The sequence below is a fragment of the Epinephelus moara genome, chromosome 10 (assembly GCF_006386435.1).
Source record: "Epinephelus moara isolate mb chromosome 10, YSFRI_EMoa_1.0, whole genome shotgun sequence".
Lineage (NCBI taxonomy): Eukaryota > Metazoa > Chordata > Actinopteri > Perciformes > Serranidae > Epinephelus > Epinephelus moara.
The window spans coordinates 7259581-7286304 of record NC_065515.1 but is presented as its reverse complement, the minus strand read 5'-3'; the positions used below and the strand labels follow the sequence as shown (position 1 = coordinate 7286304).

Genomic DNA, 26724 nt, shown 5'->3' with positions numbered 1-26724 from the left:
AAACCGTACTAATGAACCTTCATTAATATAGGCCTATATTTTATCTACAAGTGCACGTCACACACTGAGCGAGCCGCCTGTTAATGACGCTGTGGGCTAATGGGCATGTAGCTACTTCCATGTTTCAGATGATACGTCATGTTTGTAGTCGACCAATGAAGATGAGTTTACATATCACCTTGGGTTCGTCCTTCACCTTCTCAAAATGATCCCACACTTTGGATTTCCTGCCCGACATGTTATTAACTTGCCTTTTATTTCAGCAACTGCTTGAATGTTGGCATTGTTTGTTTCCGCAAACCACATATACATTTGTACATTGCTTATGTTTCATATTAACGTTTCTAAAGTGACGGAATATAAGATGACTTTGTCACTGGGAGGTTGAGGGGACGTTAGATGGCGTTTGTACTGGCAACGCTTTGCTGTGTTCCCCAGCGGCTTTTAAGCTACTGAACCTGAGTATATTTCACCGACCTGTCCACTTTTCCAGCAGCTTTTGTGTTTTAAGCCCAAACATGATCTTTTCCTGACCAGAACCAAATGATATTTGTGCCTAAACCCAACCACACTTTCACCACAGCCATGCTGAGGAACAGTCTCAAAGTTTTCACTATAAACAATAAATGCACAAATGTATCTATAGTTTTCAGAAACATTCATTGCAAACATTCTCTCTGGCACCTGGGTTGTAGATGCAACGATGCCCCCTGTAAACTAGGTGGTGGTGATATGCAACGTCAGAAGCAACGCTTGCAATCTGCCGTGTAACAAAAAGAAGATGAAGCAATTATATGCACAGCTGAAGCAGGAAGCACCTTGACATTTCCATGATGGAGAAAAGGCAGAAAATTGGTGCATAAAAATATCACCAGGATGCAGGGGACTGAAGTGATTGATGCTCAAAATGTCTTTGGAGGAAGACCCCAAGACTTAATATGTGTCTCACCAAATGTTAAAACAAAACATACTCTTTTGCCTCGATGTTTTATTTTAATGTCACACCAGAGCGGCACTCAAGCAGCCAAAGTGTCTCTTGTCTATTCAGGAACCTCGCTGGTTGTACATGCCCCAGTGGTTAGCTCAGTCACCCCCCAATAGACCTTTTTCATGGCAGACATTTTGACTTGTAATAGCAGGAAAAGCTCAGGTGTATTTATTAACATTAAGGATGGCTGCATTCCACTTAGTGCAGGCCCTGGTATTGTGCATGCTGGCTCACTTTAATTGCTTACTGGGACACTTAATGGAACAGAGCCTTCGTTAATGATATCATTTTCATCTGTGCTTTTCCTACTATGACAAGTCAAAATTGTCTGCTGTGAAAAAGGTCTATGAGTTGCTCATGTCCAGCTCTGGTGTGAGAAAAAGTGGTCGCCTGGAGAAAATGTTGGCATCGCACTTTTCTGCAAACTGCAGACACGCTACATTTTGTACATTTTGCGTTGTGTTTGGGTTGAAAAATACTGCGACACTAGAGTGCAATGTAATTTGAATTTCTTTTAGTGAGACTGTGTGATTCTCAAAAGAATTAATAACACATCCGTCCTCTTATGAATGGAAAGTTTAGTTCAGTAATGCTAGCTTAAATTGGCTAGCCAACCCTCGTTAGATATTGCTCTCTTGTATAAAGGACATTAGTGAGCCACTGCTGACCTTATTCCTTATCTTGACTTCCGACGAGCTACTGTTAGCCTACATAAAGTTCTGGCTTTTTAATCTAGTTAGCTTCCAGTTAACACTTTAGCCACTGTTCAGCAAATCTACTGTACATAGGCTCACCTTAATGGTCCAGTGTTTAGGATTTGGGGGGGTATACTGACAGAAATGGAACATAATATAATAAGTATGTTTTCATTAAAGTCCATTCTCACTGAGGGCGAATATCCGCGTGGATTATTCACGCGGAAAAATATGAAAGTTGATTTCATGGGTTCTTATCAAAGTTTGCACACCGGGGCGGAACTTTCATGCAGTGAAAAAAGTTTCCGCCCAGACTTTGACCCCCACGGAATTCGCCGGTGGAACTACACAGCTGGGCCAATGAAATTGTTTATTTATAGTCGCACAGACCCAGGAGAGTCCGAAATCCAGTCAGGCAGGACAGTATGGGAGAAAGGTTGATAAACCCCGTTTCACAGCACCCCGTCCTTTTTGATAAAAGACGGGATGATTTTATGAACAGTGAATTAAAGGACAGCATCTGGCAGCCCATTGTCCAGCTTGGTGGCTGCGGTGAGAGTGGTAAGTGCTAAAGAAAGTTGATGCTGACACTAAACGTTAGCTTGCTAGCTCGCTGCTGCTGCTACTCTCGTCCATGTTCACCCTAGTCTCTATATACAGATTCTACATTCAGTGAATGTAGAGTCTGTAGGCAAACCCCGGAGATCTTGCCTCCGGAAGAAGAGCGGAAGAGCCCTGGTTTCCGGTTGTAGGCTGTTTGTAGTCCGCGTGATATTGACCAATCACGTTTGAGCCGGCTGCAGTTGTTGCCAGGTTAAACGGTCCGTGCGGTGAACTAACGAGGTGGAACATAATTGGCGTCACTGCAAACTTTGCCCAAATCAAACCGAATGCCAAAAAATTGGGGGTCTGCCCCCAGAGGCTGTATCGGCGTCTGCCGGAAGTCAGACACCAAATACAGCCGATGGGTTCTGAGAATGTGTTCACCAACACCCGTTCACACTGCGCGGACTTGGAACACAACAATGCGAAATTCCGCACCGTGTCTGTACCGCGCCTGTGTGTATGGTTTAAACGCGGAAAAGCGCTGCACAAATATTCCGCAAATCCGTCCCGCATTTCCGCATCGCAGCAGTGAGAATGAACCTTTAGTGTATAATCCCCTGAAAAAACAGAATTGTTGTGTTTTTGTTGCCTTAGAATGAGCTGGTTATGTCTACATATGGAGCGGATCCTCTTCCACAGAATTCGCCATGTTGTTTCTACAGTAGCCCAAAATGGACAAACCAAACACTGGCTCTAGATATGGCCATTTGCATTACAGTAATTCTCCTATACGTTTGGTGAAGTTTCAGTTGGTTGCAATCTGCAAGCTCACCACTAGATGCCACTAAATCCAACACACTGGACCTTTAACTTCAGTTTAAAAAACTTAATATATTCTCTTTGCTGTAGAAGAGCCCAGGTGTGATGTGTAGAGACACAGAGAAGTCATCTGACGACTATACGATTAGTGTTAGATAGGCAAAAGGGGTTTTGGTGGGCCAAATGTAAAAATAACATACAGTATTCGTTATCATTTTTGTATAGAAGCATCTTTTGGACCCACAGATTTTCCATGGAGTTGCTTCAGTCTGCTCCTGATGACTTTGCAAGTTCAGTATATCCTCGTTGTCTCGTTTATTCTTGGCAGCAGGAGTGAAAATGAATCTTTGGATCTGGTGTGAAATACTTTTGTGTCACTCAAAGTTGTTCCTGTGAAGATTTCATAAGAAAGCTATCTGTATACTTTCTGTCTGAGCTCTTTTTTTTCCTGTGTGCTACAGTATTTGCCGTAGTGGAAGAAGTTCAATATCACTGCAGGGGATGAGCGAGTGTGCCTGAGCTGGACTCTTCCCAACAACTTTCTCCTTCCATTTATTCAAGCAATACACTCTCACTGCATTTCAGGATTAACACTGCTACTCCTACATGACTTTTTAGGAAGTGTTTCTTACCTCGTATCGTAGATGGCGTACAGCTTTTTGTTCCCATCAACAGCATTCCTGCAAATACAAAAGAAGGAGGAATTACTTTCTGTGTCCTGACTCTGACTTTTCCCATGTCCCAGCTGTAGACTTGTTTCTGACTCCACACTGTCAGGACACAGAAGCACCAGAGGGCTTTCACCTCGAGTCCAAATTCATAAAGGTGCTGCTCTTTTAAAAAGAACTCTTTGCACTTGGTCTTATCTTTTAACATTTAAAAGAAATCCAGCATTATAACTGACTCAGTTGTGAGTGGATTGGCCCTGATCCAGGTGGAGACGAATGCAGAATGATGAGATATACTGTAGAGTTCTAGTTGTGCTGCTTGCAGACGTGTGTGACATATAGTCTCCTCCTGCAATCTGGACCATAAAGGTTTGTGTCCCACATAAGACAGGCCTACAATAGGCTGATCTATCAAAAAAAACAAAAAAAAACATCAACAAGTCTTCCAACCCATATGACAACATGGGTTGTTTATTCCCACCCTCTAATGCGACCCACAGGAGCGTTTCCTAAATTACCACCCCTGCAGATGTGTTCTCGTACCCATACTACCATACTATTTCGTATGCCAGGAAAAATTGGCATGTCTCAATACACAGTATGTCAAATGCAGTATGCCAAAAAATACCACAATATTATATATATATTATATATATATTATTACAATATAATCTTTTGGGAAGTAGAAGATACGTCACATTGACTAAGCTGCAGACAGATGACAGTTTGTGCTACAGACTTTTACGAATACATTAGCAAGAGGGTCAAAGCTCAAGGTGCAATGTTAAGATGAAGTAGTATGTCCCTATTTTATCTATACTCACCGCAAAACATACTGAAAGTAAAGAAAAAGTGTACGATTCAGTTTAGGTTAAATTAAGTGTGTTTGTTACGTCACAGCATGAAGTTATATACTTAATGTAACATGAGACATGGCAGGACAACATCACATTGAATGTAGTGACTTTTTTACCAAAACAAAATATCAAAACAAGCCACTGAGGGGCGAACAAGTGAACTTGTTCTATACACGTGTTCTGGGCTAACGATAAACCAATGTCCAGTTAGACTCACAAGTCAGTCTTTAGACGCTTTGCTTAACTAAAGACTGATGACTTTCTCCCTGATTTTGTGTTTAGATGGGCGGATACAATTTCAGAATTTAAAAAAACTCCCTACGTTGCAGAACCAATAGTAAATCTGCAGGGCGCTCCTTCGGTGGCTCGCTGAACTCTTGTGCTCGTAAACATAGTCCAACTGCGTTAAAAGTTTTAAACAAAGCCGCTGTAAGTCCTTCATTTCCACAATCTTGTGGACTGAGCACACGTTTGATAAAACGGAGTTAAATCTCTCGGCATCCATTTTCACGCTCTCTGTGTGTGTGTTTCCTTGCGGACGAGAAAAGGGGGAGCGCACATTTCGGGGAGGGCGTGTCCTTTTAAAAAATGCAAGAGGCGTTGCTTTGTTGCCGGTCGTTTTCTCCGGTGTGTTAAACACACTTTAGAAAGGAGTGTCCCCAGACTATCAGAAGGCGGAGATCTCTGATTGTCTGGTGGCGAGACTAATGTCCAGTGCACTTTGTTTCTTTGGATTTGGCGCCCATTTATACTCAAGACAATATACACTTGCTCACCATAACAGAAGGGCAGCAGCGTTGTCCATATGTAGTCATTATTCCATTCAGCAATTCAGTTTTACACGCCAATACCTTCTACTTTTCAACATGCTTCCACAACACGGTCAAAAACTGTTTGCTTCCCCATTCCACACCTGATTCTCATTACCTGGAGCTTCACTATATGCCCTTCACACATGAAAGCTCCACCGTGTGTCCAGTTTAATAACTGCATGTGTATATCTATTTTTACCTTGTTTAGATAAGGATAGAATAAACAAATAAAACTATGGCTCCAGCATTAAGTACATAACATGACATTATGTCTGTATGCAAGTTAAAGTAATTCAACTTTGACTTATGCATTGGGACACAAACAGTCTCCTGGGACAAAGCCCTGTGTTTGTTTGACCTGCTGGTCCACCCTACAGCCACTAGAGGCCGCCACCTTACAATAAACATTAATATGAGTTGTAATAGGACCCGCAGACATGCTGCATTGTTTGTGCCCTCATGTGCAAGGCGTGCTCAAAAGTGAGAGCGAAGCCGTCATCGCCGCAAGTGCCTATTTTTATTATATATTATGTGCCTTATTTTTTTTACAAACTTGACACCTTTGCGAGTTACTTGCGGTCCATTTCAAAATGGACCTGTGGGCTGCCACATGTCCCACTTATCTCAATAAGTGGGACAAGGGTCTCAAGAAGACATTTTTGAAAGTGACTAGCTTTGCTAACAAATGCGAATCATCTGCTTCACTGTGAACATTGTGTATTCATGTATGAATATGTACATGTCACTCATGACTTGCCGAGTGTTTTTCAGAACTTTTTTAAGTCTTCGTCAGACATTCACTCATATTCCACAAGACCCTCTAAGGACCTTTATCTCCCATATTGTCGAACTTCTCTTAATCAATATCCGCTGAAATACAGAGGACCCTCTCTTTGGAACAACCTTCCTTCATCTCTACAATCATCATTGACATTATCGTTCAGAAAACTTTTGAACATCTTGTTGTTGTAAATTGTACACCTTCAACAATTGTGTAGTACTTTTTAGTCTGGAACTCTCATTCAGTTGTGCAATCTTCGTATTTATCTTTTTCCTTTTATGTATGATTGTTGTTGTATATAATAGGGGAGGTGTCCTCATAAGCCATTTTGGCTTCTAACCTTTCCTGCACCATGTTTTAACTTTTAATTTCTTTTCTCTGTATTTCCCATGCATTCATTCAGTCATTTTCTGTACCCGCTTATCCTGTTGGGGATCATGGGGGGGGGGGGGGGGGGGGGGTCTTTGGACTGTGGGAGGAAGCCAGAGCACCCAGAGAAAACCACGCTGACATTGGGCAAGAGGCGGGGTACACCCTGGACAGGTCACCAGACTATCACAGGGCTGACACATAGAGACAGACAACCATTCACACTCACATTCACACCTAGTCACCAATTAATCTGCATGTCTTTGGACTGTGGGAGGAAGCCGGAGCACCCAGAGAAAACCACGCTGACATTGGGAGAACATGCAAACTCTGCACAGAGGGGCTCCTCCTGAATCCCCACCCTGGGTTCAAACCAGTGCTAACCACTGTACCACCATGCTGCCATTTTTTTATACATGTATGTGCAAATAAATGAAACTAAACACACTTTTGCACCGCGTCCCGCCAGATGGGAACCACTGCTTTAATGTAACGAACATATTTTTTATTTTAGGTGTTATTCACAAACCCCATGAGTCATTTTTAGAGTGTCATTTATAACACTGCTAAAATTAAGGGAGGAATCACACTAAATTCCTTCAGTTAGTATATGAATTCAACTTTGCTGCAACATTAGACATTCAGAATACAGACAGTGTAATTTGCAGATAAAAAAATCATTAGAAGATTATTAAAGCTTTCAGGAGGGTTATGTTGTTGTGGAGATCCCTCTTATGGTTGTCATTGTTACTACTGTTAATTTTGTCCTTTTATTCTTTCCTTCTCTCTCTGTGTGTCTCCCCCTCCCTCCCCTATCTGTCTCCATCTCTCTCCTCAGCATCTCTCCTCCTCTCCTCCTCCTCCTCTCACTGGCCACAGATCCTCCCGCTTCTCTGGCCGCACTGCTCGCTCGTCTCTTTAATTCGCACCAGAGTCTATTTGCATTGTACTTCGCCTTTGGATACACTATTGGATTTTCTGCAGAGCTTGCTGTGTGCTCGCGGCTCCTCGGAGACCAAACTAAAGGATGGTCAGTCAGCACAAGTGTTGGGAAGCCTTTACATTTTCGCTGCCAACCTTTTAATCGCTGTGGGGCGAAATAAAGCTCGCTGACAGTGGAATTAGTCCACAGCTTTTCTCTCTGTCTCTCCGTGTCTCTCCGTGTCTCTGTCTCCCTCTCCAATATGCAGTCACTGTGCGCGGATGGAGGTGACGTTCTTCAGAATTGATGCCAAATACTAAACAGTGCAATCTGCGTGTGAGACATCTGCGGAGCTGGGAGAAGTTTGACTGCGCATCGTCTTGTGTGGTAAGATTTGGTAACTGCGGCTCAGCAGCGCCTGTGCAGCAGAGCGTTGTTATAGGCCAGCGTACAGTACGAGATGTAGTGGGACGTGTGGGCATTGGAGAAGAATAGGCTACTGTAGTCAGTGTGTACCCGAGGTGTGCTGCTGCTGCTGCTGCTGCTGCTGGAGGAAGGGACCTGCACCGGGATAGACTTCTGAGCACGGTGGTGATGAAAGCTGGAGGAAGAGAGGTATTCACTTTGCCTCCTGCTGCTGGAGGGAAATCAGGCGGCTGGTAGGGATGTGTGTGAGCGCAGGAGTGAGTCGTGAATGAAGGGGATGCGGTGCAGGGTGCGTACAGTCACAGCAACACTGAGGGGATTCAGTTACTGTATGTGAAGAGTCCAGCTGCGGTGCAGGAAGGATTGCGGGATTACAGCTGTGCAGAGGTATTTCACACCTTCAGCTCTGGCTGGATATCCAGTGTTGGGAATACAGCTCAGCTCAGCCTGCACCCTGTCAGAAGTCATCAACTTATAGAGAACATTAATTAGTGAGATGGAGCAGAGGCTCCTGCAGTGAGATGGTGGACTGGGAGAAGGTCCAGCACAGGCAGTAACACGCTGTTTGCAAGTCTGAGAGAGAGGAACTTTGTATTTTCATCTTTTTTTTATTCTGACATGCTGCTAACATCTGTGCAGATGTTGTCCCATAGTGGTTTGGAAGGCAGATTGTGACTACATTTGGGTGCATGGAGATTGCTGCATTGGGTGTTGTGATACTGTCAGCACATTGCTGTGCTCCTGTGGTGTAGTGAAAACATTTGTGCACCTAAGAAAGATTAGCTGATCACTTTGTACACCCACATGCATGTAGTGAGGGTCGACTAGCTGCCAGTTAGGCTACAATGGTGTTTTATAATGAGATATATATGATATTTATTATTTAGTTTCCAGGGTGCAACAATGGAGGCTCTACAATGAATAATTCTAAAATTAATTTCTGTTTTAATTTGAGATAAAAGCAGCCAGTCAACAACCTTTTAAACAGGTGAGGATGTCTTGTTTCAGGAATGGGCGATGGAATGTGCTACAGCTTTGCAATGAGACGTCTGTGGGTCTGTGTCTTGCTTGTGAGCATCACCTGCCGTCTGAGGTAAGGAAGTGACTGGTGTAACTTTGCAGGGCAACATAAAGGCACATTTTGAAGAATCAGTGAACACACATTGTGTCTGCGTTATTTGCTCAAATGATTAAAATGTAAATTTTAAGTTACTGTTTTTATAAGTGAGTTAGATTATCTCTGTCTGTCTCTCTTACACATCCAGCCTCTCCCAGGATGTAACTGGAACTCCCAAAGAGGCTGAAATAAATGACAACATTACCATCTTCACACGCATCCTGGACGGGCTGCTGGATGGTTACGACTACAGACTCCGCCCTGGACTGGGAGGTAGGCCCACTGGATATACAAACCTCAACACCTCTGACATTTTGGTAATTAAAGCTGTCACACATACACTAGGTGAGAACTAAATATGTCATTATGAAAGTGTCCAGGGGGAGCCTCTCTTTTCTAATAACAACTACAGAAAGCTGTACTTGTGTTGTTCAGCCTCTGTATCGATAGCTCTGCATGAAAGCTTCCAGCCCTCCACTCCACGCAGAGAACAATGCTCCGCACCGCAACATCTGTCTCCTGCTCGTCCCAGACAAGGAAAAATGTGTCTACGTCCGTGGTGTCTTTGACAAAGAGGCATTATCAGCTGTTTACGTCTCCTCTAAGTATGATTTAATGGCACTGTGAACACACGCTGAAGCAGACAGTGTGACGGTGTGACCTTGAGAAAGCCGTTTTTTCCTGTCATAAAACAGCAGCTCCATTGTTCTCAGTCGAGGCGGGCCAAAGTAAGAAACGACTGAAGTTCTCATCAGAAAGGAGGGATGAAAAAGCAGCAAATCGGAAAATGTTTCTCCTCTGCTGCTCTGTGATTTCAGTGTGTTAGGAAACAGTACATTGTTTAGATCATTATAGTTTAACGCCGTTAAATAATTATGTATCGTGAACTCTATTTGGCCCTATTGAAGTAAAAGTGTGGCACTTTAAGGTGAGTGTGTGCTGCTTACACTCTGTTTCTTATTGTGCTGGTCCTGCAGATGTTTGTCTCGAGGGCACTGAGCTGTTTTGATACCTTCAGGGTGTCAAGGCTGTTTAGGACATGCTGCATTCATCTGGAGAGTTCCAGTGATGCAAAATAGTTACAGTGAAATCAGCATTCTTTCTAAACAGATGAGGGGAGGTGGACTCTGTGTTTACATCAGTGATGCTCGCTGCCTAAAAATAGTCAAAGGTGATTGACATCGTTTCTCTGATGTTAAATTTTTTAATGTTAAGATGCCAACAATGTAGAGCGGTAAAGAGGTAATTGTTTTTTTGCGTAGACCAAACCAGAAGTTAGCATCACGCTGGTTCCCTCGTCAAATAGCCAATGGGATTTTTCCATTTGATTTTGGATTATTGCAGAAAAATAAGCTCCGTGGCAAAGACAAGTCTGTGATACTTACATGATTTGTTCAGCAGGATAGTCTTCCCAAAAAAGGCTGACTTTATACGATACGCTACGCTACGATGCAATACGATGCGATACGATACGATATGATACGCTATATACGCTTTATTGTCCCCGCATGGAAATTCGTCTTGGACTAAGAAGCTGCACAAGTATTGCTGCCTTCCGATATAAATCCAGAAGAAATGAAAAGCATACACCATAAAAAATACATAAAAACACACACTACACATAACTGTGTTGCACATCAGCCACTCATGTATTGCACAACACCAGCAAACAACAGAGCACCATGGGTAAAGTTGCATGTCTTCAATATCCCCACCACTAACCTTCCAACTTAACTATAATTGGAAAATACTGCGACTTGATAAATCTACAAGTCGGAAAGTTGAAGTTAGTTTAGTTTGCAAGAGCGTGACAATAACACAAAGAGACTGTAACGGACTAGTGAGGAGATGAGTTCACACGTTTAATGTCCTGGACAACCTCTGTAGTCTTATTTAGACACCAAGAATCTTCACAATTCACCAGTTGAGTATTTACTGATGTATTTGATGTCAAAGAACTCTCTCTCTCTTCACCTTGTGTTAACTACAGAAATTATTTTTAGGCATCTTACAAAAACCCGTTCAGAAAACCCGTCGACTTCGAGATGAGAGAACCGGGAGTGCTAAGATGCTAACTCATGTCCGGGTTTTAACATTCATTCCTGCAGCACGCTATTCATGCCCAGAGAATTCACCTAGGAATGCACTACTGGTTTTGTTTTGTTGGGTTTGTCTCGTGTAGCATAAATGGACTACAACTGCATTTCACTGTGCCACTGTGTTGTACAGTGACAATAAATAAACCCTGACCATACAGTATGTCTTATGGGCCCTTAAAAACAAATGATCTTTTTATATTCAAGAAAATCGTCTTAAAAAGAAGACCCAAAGTTTTATGTTTTACTCAAGCATAAAGAATGCCTTTTAAGCCTTCACCAAACAACTCAGAGTTTGACATTTTTCAGGGCAACTCAACTTTAGCAAGTCACAGAGCCCACATGGTAGATCTGCATTGGCCAGTAAAAGTATCATGCAGCATGCACTACAGAAGATACTGCAACAAGCTATGAGCATTGGGGAATGTGGTTTATTATTCTTCCCTCTGTCATGTCACAGAAAACAAAAACCTGCATTAGATATTTATGATAATGCTTATTATGCTGATCTTTCCTTTTCATCCTTACAGAGAAGGTGACGGAAATCAAAACCAACATCTTCGTCACCAGCTTCGGTCCAGTCTCTGACACTGAGATGGTAAGACACACTTTATTTAAGTTACATTCTTGACTTATACTAAATATTTTATATTAAAAACCAGCCAAAATATGGCAGGATTTTTTTCACATAATACATTGAAATAAACAGAATTTCCTTTCATCATGTCAGTCACAATAGAAATATGTTGTATGTAAACTGATTGTCTGACTCAGGGACATATTGGTCTAAATCAGCCCATCAGCATTGTTGATAATTCTAAATGAGCGTTCATTAATATGTTTTACACCAAGGTGGCTCTCTGCATTTTGTACTTAAACTCTGCAGCAAACAAATCTGTCTATGCAATATTAAATTCTCTAACCAGCCCAGCTAGAGAGGCTCCAGACGAGCCACTGCAGTTGAAGTTTGGCAAAATGTAGAGGAAAAGGCGCCAGGCTGGAGACATGTGACGCACATTTTTGTTGACAAAATGTTAAAACATGTTAAAACAGGCTGCACAGTTTGTATAATCAGAGAATATAAGAATCAGTTTAGTCCTACAGCAATGATAAATGAACATTAAATTGTAAAAAAAAAAACTTTATTCATAACCATATAATTTTTTTCAAAGAATGGCACGCAGCTCTGGGGCCACAGGTTGTCGACCCCTGGACTGACCTAAACTTATTAAAACAAGAACATTACATTTTGAAACTTTAAAGTACGTCCACATTCAGTGCATATCATGGCTGATTCTGATTAATTTATCTTAACTATTTTTTATGTATTTACACATTACTTTTAGCTAACTGTTTATAACTTATGTGGAACTTATCTGCTCACTTGCCATGTTACATTCAATTAAATAAAACACAAAAAACATACCTGACAGCAAGAGGTAAAAACAGAATCCTCCGTCAGTTACAACCATATATTACTTAAAATTACTATGAAAGCAATGTCGCTTACCTCTCCCATGGAGCACAACAGCAAAAGGGGAGAGGTAAGGTGGGAGACACCCCTCTATAGGTGGGGTACCCCCAAAGGTGAACGTAGGGATACAGAAACGAGCCACCAGTTTGGAACCACTGCGCTATGGTACAATGGGAATCATTGGTGTACACAAAAAGCTTTGCAGCGTTTATGATATTACTCCCCATATACATGTACAGTATCTAATGGGCTAATTCATTAATGTGTGTTTCAGTTTTAACGTGTATTTTTTCCTGCAGGAGTACACTATTGACGTGTTCTTCCGTCAAAGCTGGAAAGATGAGAGACTTTGCTTCAAAGGCCCGATGGAGATGCTCCCCCTGAATAACCTCCTGGCCAGCAACATCTGGACTCCGGACACCTTCTTCCTCAACGGGAAGAAATCCATCGCACACAATATGACAACACCCAACAAGCTCCTGCGGCTGAAAGACGACGGCACTCTGCTGTACACCATGAGGTAAGCTCTCTCACGGCTAACCTTTAATCCTGCTCTGGACCACAGTGGGGTAAACATTTCTTTTCCAATCAGTCTAACAACTAAAACATGGAATCATAAGAGCGGGCGAGTGCAGCGCAGAAATGTTGTGTAATCCAATTAGAGATGACTAAAACATCCATCAGCCTGTAATACTTCTTTGGTAATGGTTTTTAAGACCCCTGCTGCACTCATGCAGCCCACACACTCATACTACATGTCTCGCTGGTGCACTGATGCGTCATCATGTTGTCCTCAGTCTGTATACTGGAGGTCAGAGCAAGTTGAAATGTTTGCATTGACCCAGTGCTCTGACACAGAGAGCCCTGTGTTTCACTCCTCCATCAATAACTGTGTCACCACGTCACAGAAACCCTCACTTTAACAGGGAGACAGCCTTTTACTGCTCTAACACTGCATTTAAATGCTGTGTATGAGCTGCTGTGGAGGTGTAAGGAACATATTGTTTGCAGTTTCTGATACTTAAAATAAGCGGTGGAATGTAACTAAATAACTTTATGGCACTTCTTAAGCCACGTCCTACTAATACTCTGCTATAGTTCAAGGGGAAACATTGTACTTTTACTTCACAACATTTACCTGACGGCTTTAGTTACGAGTTACTTTTCAAATTGAAGGAACAGTGAAACCCTTAAAACGAAAAACAAAACAAAACAGATTTTTCCTCTCACCTGTCGTGCTATTTGTCAGGCTAGATTGTTTTGGTGTGAGTTGCTGAGTGTTGGAGATATCGCCTGTAGAGATGTCTGCCTTAACAAGATGGCGCTCAGCTTGTGGTGCTCAAAACACGTTTGAAAAACTCAACAGCAATGTCTCTTTCCAGAAATCATGACCCGGTTACTCAAGATAATGCACAGACCTTGCTGTGAGCAGTTTCATGTAGGCACTATTTTCTTTCTGCCAAATCACACCCTCACCGCGCAGAAGGAAGAGTGCATCTACTGCTAGCTCACCTAGCACAACTGAGCTAGCTAATGTTACAGCTCAGCCGAGGAGGACGCCATTAATGTTTACATGTGTCACAAGCTCAAGCTCTTTGTTCAAGCTGATGTTCAAATAGAGCTGAAACGAGTCGTCAGTTAATAGACAAACTGACAACTGATAGAAAATTAATTATTAAAGGCAACTATTGTAATAATATTTTAGTTGTTTTTCACGCAAAAAAGCCAAACATTTCATGGTTTCAGCATCTGAAATGTGAGGGTTTCTTTTAAACCATTTTAGTAATTTAATTATTTTTAAAATTATTTTTGGGCTGTGGGTAATTAGTAATAAATAATTATATTATTAATTTCAATGTATTATTATTTGTTTTATCTTTTATTACTGTTTTACTATTTATTTTTTGCACTTTCAGCTCAAAACAGATGCTACAGAGTATTTCAAAACACAATGACAGCAGATACAAAAGGCGTTTGTTTAAACAGAACATCACATACATACCAACAACAGTGTAGGAATCAATTTCGACACCATTTTTCTCAATTTTTACAATTTTACAAACCAATCAGTGGATTTAATGGTGAAAATATAATGAAAATGATAAAAATGAGCTCCACCTCAACCAGCTGCAACAGTTAAATACTGATTTTACATTAATGCATGAGTCATAATAACCTAATAAGATAATATGTCATAGTTCAACAGTCACAGGGGACGTTGTTCTACATTAAGTACTTTAAATACTTTAAGTACTTTTACTTGTTACAGAGTATTTTTACACTGTGGCATGAGTGCATTTACTTAAGGAGCTGAATACTTCCTCTACCACTGCTCTAAAATCACTTAAGGGTTGACATGTAATTTTTGTTCCAGTCATATCATACTAATCCATTTATGATCTGATTTATGGATGACTTTTAAGAGCAACACATCACAGTCCACACTGCAGAGAGAGATATTATATCCGAGACAGAAACGTCTCATATGTCATCATCTTATCAGGACATAAATCCTCCGGATCAAATATTAACACAGGAAGTTGTAGGAAATGGACGTGGGTGCATGTCAGAAATGACTATTGATCGGCTGAACTTTAAAATTGCTGTGAATCTGCAGCACATTTTCAAACACTGCAGACCATTAGAAACAGGATCACGTTGGGCCATTAATGTGTTTGTGTTCTGGGAACAAGGTTATTAGAGAAACATTTTATGCATGCATTACTCTCCTACACTGCTTGTTCACAGAACAAGTAGTGTGTGCAGTGGTCTCACTGCTGCGCCATTTAAATACGTTTTACAGGGAAAAGAGAGTTTGGATCCAGACGGTGCCGCCTCACAGTACGGAACATATTTACTATTGATCACAATCATTTCTTATTAATCTAAAATATGAAATGTACCTGTGTGAAATGACAGTCATCGCAGCAGTTTAGCTTTCTTGTTTCAGTTTGTGATTCATCTTTTAGTCTGCACTGTTCTTATTGGTCATTATGACATATCAGAGCTCTGCAAAGCTACACTCACCTGGATATCATCTTGTGGTTCTGCATTTTGATAATAACACACTTTATGTTTGTGATTCATCTGTAATAAACACTCATATTCATATTTAAAAAAAACTACTGTAACACTAGAGACACTTTCTTAGACTGCAATCATTGATAATTTACTCTTATTCATTATTAATTTATCAGCTGATTATTTTTTGTATAATTTCCCAAAAAAAATTCAAATTGCTTGTTTTATTAAGCCAACCATTCAAATCCCAAAGACATCCAGCAAAAGCAGCAAATCCTCACAACTCAGGAGCACGGCAATTATTAGGGATGCACGATGATTCCGTATCAGCCCATATTGGCTTTAAAATGAACTATCAGAATCGTTAATTCCACGACAGCAGGGACTTGATCACTAAAATTAGTTGGGGAAAAAAGTGGGTATTGGATATTGTCAAAAAATCCAATATTGTGCATCACTAGTTATTAAAGATAACTAAAACTAAACTAAAAACTAAAACTAGGTGTGAAAAAATAAACATTTTAGTTAACTGAAATAAATATAAAATCTGAAATGAAATGATATTGGTACTTACAAAACTAAACCCTGTCATGTGTGATATATATTACGACCTCAGTCAAGATTTTTTTCATTTGTGTTTTTATTCCTCTATAACCATGAAAAAACTTGAGATGTTAATTTTTTTTCAACTGAAGAATATAAACCAATTTAAAGATATATATCAAGTGAAACTATAAAAACATATTTTAATGCTGTTAAACTAGTGTGTTTACATAGTTGAACATATTCTGATATGTTCAGTGCCATGTAGAAACGTTGAACTTTGCCTCTGACACCTCAGCCTCTCCCCTCTCTCTCTACACCTCCCTCCTGGGCTCCCCTCCCTCATTCAACTCCTTCCTCTTCACTCCTCAGCCCCCTACACTTCTCCTCCTATTGGACTATATCATTTTTTCAATGAACATTTTCTGAAAAAATGTCAAAATATTGTTTCTGTTACAAAACCTGCACATTTCCCTCTGATAATATGAATAAAAACAGTCACTGCAAATGAAGTTTTGTCAAGAACAACAATACAGCCAGCAATGCATCATGTCCAGTTTAGTGGACAGAGGATTAATTGTAATTTCCTTACAACATAAAATTGAAAATTCAACAGCTGTATTACTCCTTAGATGTTACTTAATGTTACCAGATTTTATTCACCTGCCAGATTCTGCTGTTATAGAAGGACTGGCAAGATATTCTTGAGCTGCACAACATTTCTTGCATTCCGTCGGCCATCTTGGTTTTGAGAGATTTGTGTTGCAGTGACAACACCTGGCCAGTGGGTGGCAGTGTATGGCATGACGCACCAGGGTCCACTGTAGTGACTTAAATGCAACTACAGCATCAAAACCCAGCATATACAAGAAAATGGCTTTTAAATAGCTGTCCACTGCAGGAAGAAGCAGTGGTGCACATGTTTAATGCGACTGCGTTTCTTATACAAAATGCTGTGTTTGCATTGTAGTGCCTGTTCTGAACTTGTTAAACTTTGCCCTTGACAAAAGCTAACCCACTCTGGAAACTAACTAAACTAAACTGAACTGAACCATTTTTTAAAAAATAAAATGAAAATAAAAACTAATGAAAAATACAGAAACATAATGACTCTGCTGAGAAGCTGGAATCAGAAAACTTTTGGCATTTTCACTTGAGGAATTAAAAAAGTTTTCGATGATTAAATTTTTTTGTCAATCAGCATGTGAATTCATCAATTATTAATGAACTTAAACTTTCTGATTGAAACATGCAACATGCTCTTTAATGGGGAATTAAGATAAATAAAAGAGCAACACTTTGTTTGCGATACACACACACACACACACACACACACACACACACACACACACAGAGTATAATCCATATCTACAGAATGACAATCTCATTTTATTTCTATGTTGAATCTCACTTCCTCTTAAGCTTGGACCCACTGAACAGGCCAGTGAGCCAAGACTGATTATTATACAGTATGATATTATGCTCTGTAATAACCACACTCACTATGAGGCAATAAATTCCAGACTCATCGGTTTTATTTTATTCCTTTTCTCACTGTTGACATCACAGAGGCTGCTGTGTGCTTTGTATGTTGATGTGGGGCAGCAGCTGAGGCAGCATGTGACCTTTAATATCCTAATATCCTCTGTGGTCAACTCAAATCTTATGTATGCATCGTATTAGTATGATATAGTGTAAGTGATTGCAGTTGGTGGTGGATGTGCTCAAATCATACTGAAGTAAAAGTAGTCACATTATCAATATATAAAATATCACACTATAAAAAGTGAAAATTCTGCAAAATCTAACTTAAGTAAAAGCGCATACAGATTATAAGAAAAAATGTTAAGTATCAAAAGTGAAAGTACGTATTATGCACAACTACTCAAAGTGGTGTCCTGTTATAGTGGAATATAATATTATATAATTTAATTATTATTATTGATGCATTTTAATGTCATAGTGGCTCAATGTGAAGCTATTTGAGCTGTTTTACATTCACTACTGGGTGGTCGCTCCCCCTTTAGTTCACACTGTTCAAAATGATCTTACTCCACACTCTGCGACAGCATCATATAGAAGTTTGGTCCAACTCTGCACTGATGCTGTATGATGTTGTCTCAGGGTCTTAGCTACAGACAGAGGGCAGCAGGGCGCTTACTGTAAGGGCTCCACAGTGGTGGAAGAAAACTCACAAAACTAATTTTTATAAACTGGTGTTTGATTAGACTTTTTGTGTGTGTGTGTGTGTGTGTGTGTGTGTGTGTGTGTGTGTGTGTGTGTGTGTGTCTTTGTTTGTTTGCTTTACACTTTCATCAATATGCTTATCCTTATTGTCTCTTTTATTTGTTTCAGTTTTTAGCTACATTGAACTTACTCCAGTCTTGTAATTGCACTGTACATATATATATATATATATATATATATATATGTGTTTTGTCGCTGTAGTACTGTGTAAACTTGTTTTTGAAAAACTTTATATAAATAAAGTTTGTTAGTATTGTTATTATGTTTACACGGAGTTCAGTATTAAAAGATTCCATGTTTTTATGTCCGCACCATTTCATCAAATATAAATATTCTAGATTTCTTGTGCATCATTTCACACAGATGTTCATAAAACTGCACATTTGATGTCGCGGGAAACTTTCAGATCTACTAGTAAAAGAGTGCTTTAGTAGCTGGGTGCTTATAGTGCATGTCTTATAACAGCAAATGTCAAATAAATAAATACATTAATGAATTCAAACAAATTAAAAATAATTTTAAAAAAGGAAAAACATGAAAAATATTTGGTTTCACAGTTTGAGTTTGTAATGGCTATAATAATAAAATAATAATAAATAATAAAAAAAAATAATAAAAATTTATTGACCTTTTCTTTTCTAACATAAACAGTGTCACTCAGTGTTAGCAAATCAAAATTATGTAAATACATATATGTATATATATATATATAGGTAAAACAATAATTTAAAAAGTAATTCTTAAAAAAAATCTAATCTATATTCCTACATAAATACGTACCATAATCTATGTTCTCTATGCTCTCAGACACACAAAAGGGTGTGCACCGTGCACATGGTGTCTGATTCACTTCAAGATACGTCCACACCAGTGATGTTCTCCAAGTAGCTCCACTTCTCCACATATTTCTCAGAAAAGTGAAAGTGATTTGTTCATGTGATGCAACTTCTGCAAACTTTGTGCACCGTTCCTTAACAGAGGGCTTTGTTGAGGGATTTTTCAGTTACAGCAATACATCATATTTTATAATATGACTGTATGACATGTATGTTCAATGAAAATCACACTTAATTATAGCTGTAAAATAAATGTTGGGGAGGAAAACGTGTAATATTTCCTTTTGAATTGTAGCACAGTAGAGGTAGACAGTAGCTTCTAGTATTAGGGTCTGATATTGAGTGTATCAAACTGTAACAGTTGGGTAAACTTTTAAAATGTCTTTAAATCAGTGCCATCAGGTGGTAGCACTGTGGACAGACACAGCAGCTCTGCTTTTATAAGAGTGTCCAGCAGAGGGCAGCATTACATAAGGCTGTGCGCCTCACTGTCCCCTGTGCAGACCGGCAGTGTTCCTACATTATATTCACCAGATGAGCTCATTTGTTTTGTTTCCTATAAAGCTGCAGTCATGCTTTATTGCGTCTCCACAGACAGGTGGCGCCGCACTCCATGAAATAATCCTCACCTGGTTTCTTTAATAATTCTTGAGCTCATTGTTGCACACACAGCTGCATCATTCTAACTGGGTAGATATGATCAGGGGTCCCTCTGCTGGCTCAGCTGCTTATTGCTACTGTGCTGTTAACTGTGTGAGACACACTAATGAAGACAGACTGGTTTCACTGGTTAATGCCTGTACACAAAATTAAGCACTCAGATGAAACAATTATTCATAATAAGTGTTCATTTGTGATGATGGTGATGATGATGATGATGATGTCTCATCTCACAGCCAATTTACTCCGACTTTGATTTCTCCTTTCAGACTGACTATATCAGCAGAATGCCCCATGCAGCTGGAGGACTTCCCCATGGACGCCCATGCTTGTCCCCTTAAATTTGGAAGCTGTGAGTAAACACGCCTTTAAGCAAACGTACACAGTGAGTAGCAGCGTTAAATAATGCAGGTAAAGGTGTAAATGTTTCATGTCTGCAACCAAGGCATCTGTGACACAGTAAAAGTGTTACCAAACCTTTCCTAAAATACACGAGGTCACCGGTGAGAAAAGTGGCGTGTACTTGCAGTTTTGACATGACATCCGTTTCAGTGTCTGTACCCATGCAGGGGATACAGGGATGGATGTACCGGGGTGTGTTTGACAGCCCGTGTCCCTCAGGTGTGAAGCTATTGTTGCAGTGGCGCAGGATATAGCCATGTAGACACTGACACACTGCTCCTGATTAAGCCATTAATCAACATGTCAGAGCTGCTCTCCTGCATCCTTCACTGCCTCGCCTACGTTTAATGGGAAATATTTGAAACACACAGAGTGGAAGCAGCCACAGGCACACACACACACACACACACAAAGCTATATTTACCTCCAAAGTAACCTTTAAAAACTCAATCCCACACCTTGTGTCCAGGTTTCCCCATGACTTCTAAGCTAGTTAGGTCGCCTCACACAGCTCCAGTGCTGCAAATATATCTGGGGATCTCCTGTCATGTAAGCTTAAGATTAGCATTTGAGGTCTTCCCTGCCGCTGACGTATTGAGGGTAATCTCGAGCCTCGACACTCTCCGGGCTCAGGGACAGAGCCGCAGTGTGCTTCGTGCTCGGTGTCATTTAGCCACGCCCACGCCCGCTTTGGCTACCTCAACCTCCAGCTGAGCCCGGGGATGGGGATAATCAGAGCGACTCACTGAGACTGCCTTGGCTTGTGCACTTGATGGCAAGCGATCTGATGTTGATTAGCTTCTCAGCGAGCCCGGAAAGTCAAAACCTTCTTGAATTAATTATGCAAAGTTTAAATACAGCGGCCTTTACCTGCCGCCCTGCAGATTCAGTGTAACTGAGATTACAGGTGACTGAGACACTTAAAGGTCCAGTGTGCAGGATTCAGGCAGATATATTGGAGTATAATACAATGAGTGTGTTTTCTTTAGTGTGTAATCACCTGAAAATAAGAATCATTGTGTTTTTGTTACCTTAAAATGAGCTGTTTATATCTACACAAGGAGCAGGTCCTCGTCTACAGAGACAGCATGTTGCACTGCCATGTTTCTACAGTAGCCCAGAATAGACAAAACAAACTCTAGATAGGGCCATTTGCGTTTTTGAGTCGGCCACTGTAGTTAGCAGCCCCTCTGCGATGAGCCGAACAGCCTTGGAAAACACAATTTTTTGATGTGAAACTACTTTATTCAGTGTTTTAATCACTTGATCTGTTTATTTTGGAGAGGAAGAAACCTCTTCAGATATTTCGGCTCCTGGTAAAACCTCCTGAACAATGAACACTGAAGGAATCCGAAGTGGGAGTTCACGCTTGGTGTATGTGAGGAGTTTCAGCTGGTTGCAATCTGAAGTCGTCACCCCAACATGCCACTAAATCCTACACGCTTACTTTAAATTGACTTCACTTCAATTCACTTTATTTATCCCTACCAAGGCAATAGTGCAGTATTGTATATAGCAGTATAATATAGGGATGTGACAATATATAATATATGTATAATCATGAATATCATGTCCAGCAGCACCCAAAGAGACGTCTGGGCGACCAAGAATAAAAGAGACTCTGCAAAAACTGCTGCACAAACACCAACTTTAAAAAAACGCGAAAGATCTTAATTAGTATTGGCACGTTTTATTTCAAAAGATATGACGCCATTTTAAATAGATGAAAACCTGTCCTTTAAAGAAAGGTTTTTCTATAAAAAAAGGATGTTTACTAAAAAAGATGTGTGTCCTCTCTTTGATGCTATAAAAACATTTGTTAACAAAATGTTTGGTTCAGTGATTCCAGGATGTTTTAATGCTGCATTCACATGGAATCACGGGAGACGGCAGATGGATGACACTCAGTACGTTTACATGGACATCGGTCATTCCGATTGAAAATTAAATCCGATTAAAGGGGGTGGTTTATTCCGTTTGTCATTCTGAATGAAAGAATTTTGTGTGCATGTAAATGCTCATTCCTCTTTAAGGTCATTCCGGTTTTTCTGCGCATGCTCGTTTCCTTGCCCTTCTGGCGCGATGACGTATATAGCGCGCATAGCAACGGGCTGAGATAGAGCAGTCGGACTCGTTGCACTCACCGGTTTCCATTCGCCACAGCACGGTCTTCTATCTCCCTTCTTCGACCTTCTACCTCCCTTCTCCTCCTCAACAGACGAAGCATTAGCAGAACAAGGTTGTTGTCGTACTGCTGCTTCAAGAATATAAGCAAAACAAGCCTGAAAAAGGCACTAAGAACGGCGTCGTCAAGCATCTTGTTATCCGGAGCGAGGACTACAGTGTTTTCTTCCGGTAAACGTAAACACATAACATCCGCCCCTCCCCCTATCCAATCAGAAACCTTCCCTGCCCCAAACCTTGCGCAGACCCGAATAAAGGCGATTAAACTGATCTCCTGTGTAAACCCTCATTCAGAATGAATATTTCTCATGTAAACTACCTGGAAAGACTTTAATTCCGAATGATTTCATTCAGATTTATTTCATTCTGAATGAGAAGCCATCATGTAACCGCACCCAGTGTCTCGACAGCACGGGAAAAACAAACCAACAAGCCACGTGATGCAATGTGACATACATGACGATATGTTGCAATGGTGATGTCATATTGTTTGTGAATATATTTGGACGTGTAATATATATATATCTATCCGGCTGTGAATTTCAGTGCAGAGGAAGACAAAAAGTAAAATTATTTTTCCTGTAGATGGCAGTGCTTGTTACAATCACCATCGCCAGTGTTCTCTGCAGGCCTCACCTCATTTGCTGTCGTGCTCTTGTCTACTAAAATGACCTCTAGTTTGACGCGTACCGTCTGCCCGACTCTAAAGATTCTGAGCATATTTGGCTGATTATTAGGACAGTATTGTGAATCAGTCATTTAGGCCGAGCTAATCGTGACATGCATAATGTCATCATAATAATAGTAACAGAGGCATTTTCAATTTGTGCATGAACATACATACCATAAAAGAATCTAAATACTGCAGAAGAGGTTTTACACTTGGCTGAGGTGTAAACGTTGTATCAATAAAAGCTGGTAAAGTGCAGTGGAAGTGGATGTTCATGGATAAATCATGATCACCATCAAACATCATGGAAACAAACATAAATTCAGTTTTCTTCTGCCAGTTTTCTGGAATTTTGATGAAAAACTGTGCTACATTTAAATGTAAACCTGACTACTGTTAATCACAAAACCACCAAAGGCTATAAGCCTAAAAACTAGATTATCAAGTAAATGTAAATATCAAAAAATATGTAAAATATGCTGGGAAAAAGCATTAATATACATACATGGGCGGAGATAAGGTGTAACAGAGCATTACAATAGAGGTGACAAAGTGAGCTGTACAGTATCCAGGATGCTAACTGAAGAATTGGAAATGAATAGAATTGAAAGATGATTTGTGTCACAGTAAAACATAGAGCCCATGCGAGCTGGAAAAGTTACCGTGGAGCAGTGTATCCTGTTTCCTCCGGCTCCATTAACCCTAGCTAATCCTTTGACCTAATGGACAGCACTCGCCCACGAGCTCAAGGCTTTCAGAGCTACAGTAGACCTGTCCTTTGACGTTGTGTTAATCACCTCTCATGGACTCAACTTTACTGTCAGCCTCGTCCTCTGCCTCATGCTCCTTCACTGCAGCTCCAAACTGTGTGACGGCGTACAGTCGTATCTTTGGCACGGTTTGAAGCTCTAATTAATCTTTACTAACTGTGACTGTCCGTACAGTCTCCTCTCTCTGCCTCCATGTGTATTTGCTTTCTTGCAAAAATCTCATGTCTGTTAAATATGAAGCTCCAGCCAAAAGACGTTACTGTAGCCCAGCCCTTCTCATCTGAATCTTGGCAAAAAAGCAAGTAGGTGTTACATCAAACCCTCTGACAGTACAGCTGAGGTCCAGGGAAAATGGCAGTGGGAGAAGAGACGAAACAACAGCACACAGTAAGAGGAGAATGAGACAGAGATTGGTAAACTATTACAAACTGAATCTTCTCTCTTATTGGCTGGACTGCAGCAAATTCGGGGCCGAAGCTCACGTTTTTAAATGTTTATTTCAACAGCAGAACATAGATAGAGTTCAGCGTCTAGACTCCGGCCTCATCACTCCCTGCAGATATGCTACGTGAGATATTGGGAATGATGATTAAATATTTCCCCCCTTAGCTGGAGCCTGCAGGTGGATGCTGGGTGGAGGTGGGGCTGATAGAACGAGCAGCAGGGCAGCATTGGCATTGACAAGCCGGAGAGAGAGCTGGGATGATTTTGCAGCTTAAATAGACCGCCATATTGAGAGGGTGTGCTTGCACATGACATATGGAGAGTGGCGCATGACGTGTGTGTATGAATCAGTGCAGCTTGAGCTGACTGCCTGAACTGGCTCGCTGGCATTGCTGCAGCACAACATGTTTGTTACTCTACCCACAAAGCTCGACCCAGTGAGCTCTACAGTATTGCATTTGTTGGTGTCACTGTTGTTTTTGTCTGTATGAATTTATATTTTCCTCTATATGTGTTTCAAATTTGGCGTTTCAATCCTATATTTGTAGGGTGTTGACACAGCTTGATAAATTACAAGACTAAGGTAGTGTGTGTATAGTAAGTGTGGTCGAGAGAGAGTGACGATGGATGTGCTCAGAGCTGATGGGTGTTTTGTGCAGAGTAAATGTGGAGTGTAGGTTTCAGTTTGTCTGTTATCAAATGCTGCAGCTCCTCAAGACTCAGGTAAAGTTCCTGTTTCTTGCTTCCTAGCTGCTGCCATGTTTATATTTGTCACGGTGCAAATACTAGTCTGGACTCTTAAAAAAAGTAATGCAAACAATTGCCTGTCTGCTGTGCTTTGGCGACTGAAATAGGATAATAACACTTAAGATGAGTTATTTGGAATTAATTAAATTAAAGCAGTCCTCAAATACATTTCACCCAAATGTAGGTTAAAATCCTGTCCGCAGGTCCTCCTGATGTTTTATTCGATGATTTGTGATATGTAAACAACCGCTATATTTGTTCATATAAACTATCGTTTGAAAGCTACGCTCTTCGCGGTTCAATCAATGTGGACCATTTCAAGATACGGCCACCACAGCAGGCTCAATAAACAGTTATAACTCACCTAGGGAGTTTTTAAACCAAAAACAAATCAATATTATGCAAACAAAAACACTGCTCATGTCTTCACACCCTCCCAAAGGTCCAGACGATCTAAATCCAGTGAAATAATCAGTCCATACACATAATTACATCCAGAAATATCCATGAACTGCCTTTGCATCATTTTAAATGTTCATATCAGTCCACATATTGCCCATAATCTCTGACATTTGTATGTTGCCATGCAGACACTTCACTATCAATATGGTGGTGAACTCCTGACCTTTTCATTGACACCTCACTTGAGCCAATTATAGCTGTCATACTGTTAGTCTAGGCTTCAATAAGCAGCGAGAGAGCCTATCCTTGTTCCTATGGCCTTACAGCCAATCAGTAGCCAGGGATTGGCCTGATGACTCATGGGTCTTGTAGTAAATGACACTCCTCACCTCTAGAGCAGTTTTTAACCCCTTGTTGTCATCACAGACTGTTAGAAATGTATGGACATGATAAACAAATGGCTGCTTTGTTGTAGCAATGAGGGGAAAAAAGTCTTTCTTATCAATTTAGGTTTTCTTAAGAGTCTCTAAATAGACATTTCTGTCCAGGCTGATTAGTTTTTCACTCATATTCACTCATTCAGTACATTGTTTACCCTCTTTTTGTTGATAGCACCAGGACAAAACCTTCAAAAGACGTGTTTATTTTCTGTGATATTGTTATCTACTTTAAATTTGGACTAGGTGAGGCTTTATGCTGTGATCCTCTTGTGTTTTCCAGCTCATACCTCCCAGTACCAGTCATCTGCAACGTCTGTTTTAAAGAAAATACTCAGGCGAAGATCAAACACTTTTATTTCAGTGTGTTGAAACTTGTATAATTCAATGACAGAGGCACTTACAGTGATTCTGACTGACTGGGGGGAAAAACTTAAGTGTTATGAGACCATGCGTGTACATGTATTAAAAATGGAACAAGAACAGCTCTCAGTTTACTTCAGGTTTGCCTTTGATGGGCAGTTTTGGTGAATTTAGGAACAAATATTACTGAGAACACTACGAAGGATTGCAGAAGCACATTGGCTGTCAAGGAATTCACATTATAGACAATACCACCAGCACACTGACCGTACACTGTGTACAAGCTTTCATCCTAGTTGTGTTTTAAAATATACAAATTGAACGGACATTAGGCTGCACTAATCATGATGTGTTTCATTCTGTGCATTTACCAGTTGTAATTTTACACTGATTTGATTTTATAGGTCTAACTTAAATATATATAATAC

General features: G+C 40.5%; 2 protein-coding genes across 3 annotated transcripts in view; one reads left to right on the top strand and one right to left on the bottom strand.

The window, feature by feature from the left end:
* The window catches only part of gabra5 (gamma-aminobutyric acid type A receptor subunit alpha5), a 52883-nt gene that overhangs the window by 1537 nt on the left and 24622 nt on the right, over positions 1-26724 (top strand). The window contains exons 2-7 of one of the 2 annotated variants that reach the window (XM_050054583.1): positions 7374-7844; positions 8892-8976; positions 9149-9273; positions 11627-11694; positions 12870-13090; positions 20147-20229. In XM_050054583.1, coding sequence (XP_049910540.1) covers positions 8894-8976; positions 9149-9273; positions 11627-11694; positions 12870-13090; positions 20147-20229 — 580 coding nt within the window. In that variant the 5' untranslated portion in view covers positions 7374-7844; positions 8892-8893. The remainder of the gene's footprint in view (positions 1-7373; positions 7845-8891; positions 8977-9148; positions 9274-11626; positions 11695-12869; positions 13091-20146; positions 20230-26724) is intronic. The other variant, XM_050054584.1, reaches the window with a different exon arrangement.
* gabrb3 (gamma-aminobutyric acid type A receptor subunit beta3) overlaps positions 1-26724 on the bottom strand; it is a 98327-nt gene that overhangs the window by 58030 nt on the left and 13573 nt on the right. The window contains exon 2 of the mRNA XM_050054578.1: positions 3681-3728. Coding sequence (XP_049910535.1) covers positions 3681-3728 — 48 coding nt within the window. The remainder of the gene's footprint in view (positions 1-3680; positions 3729-26724) is intronic.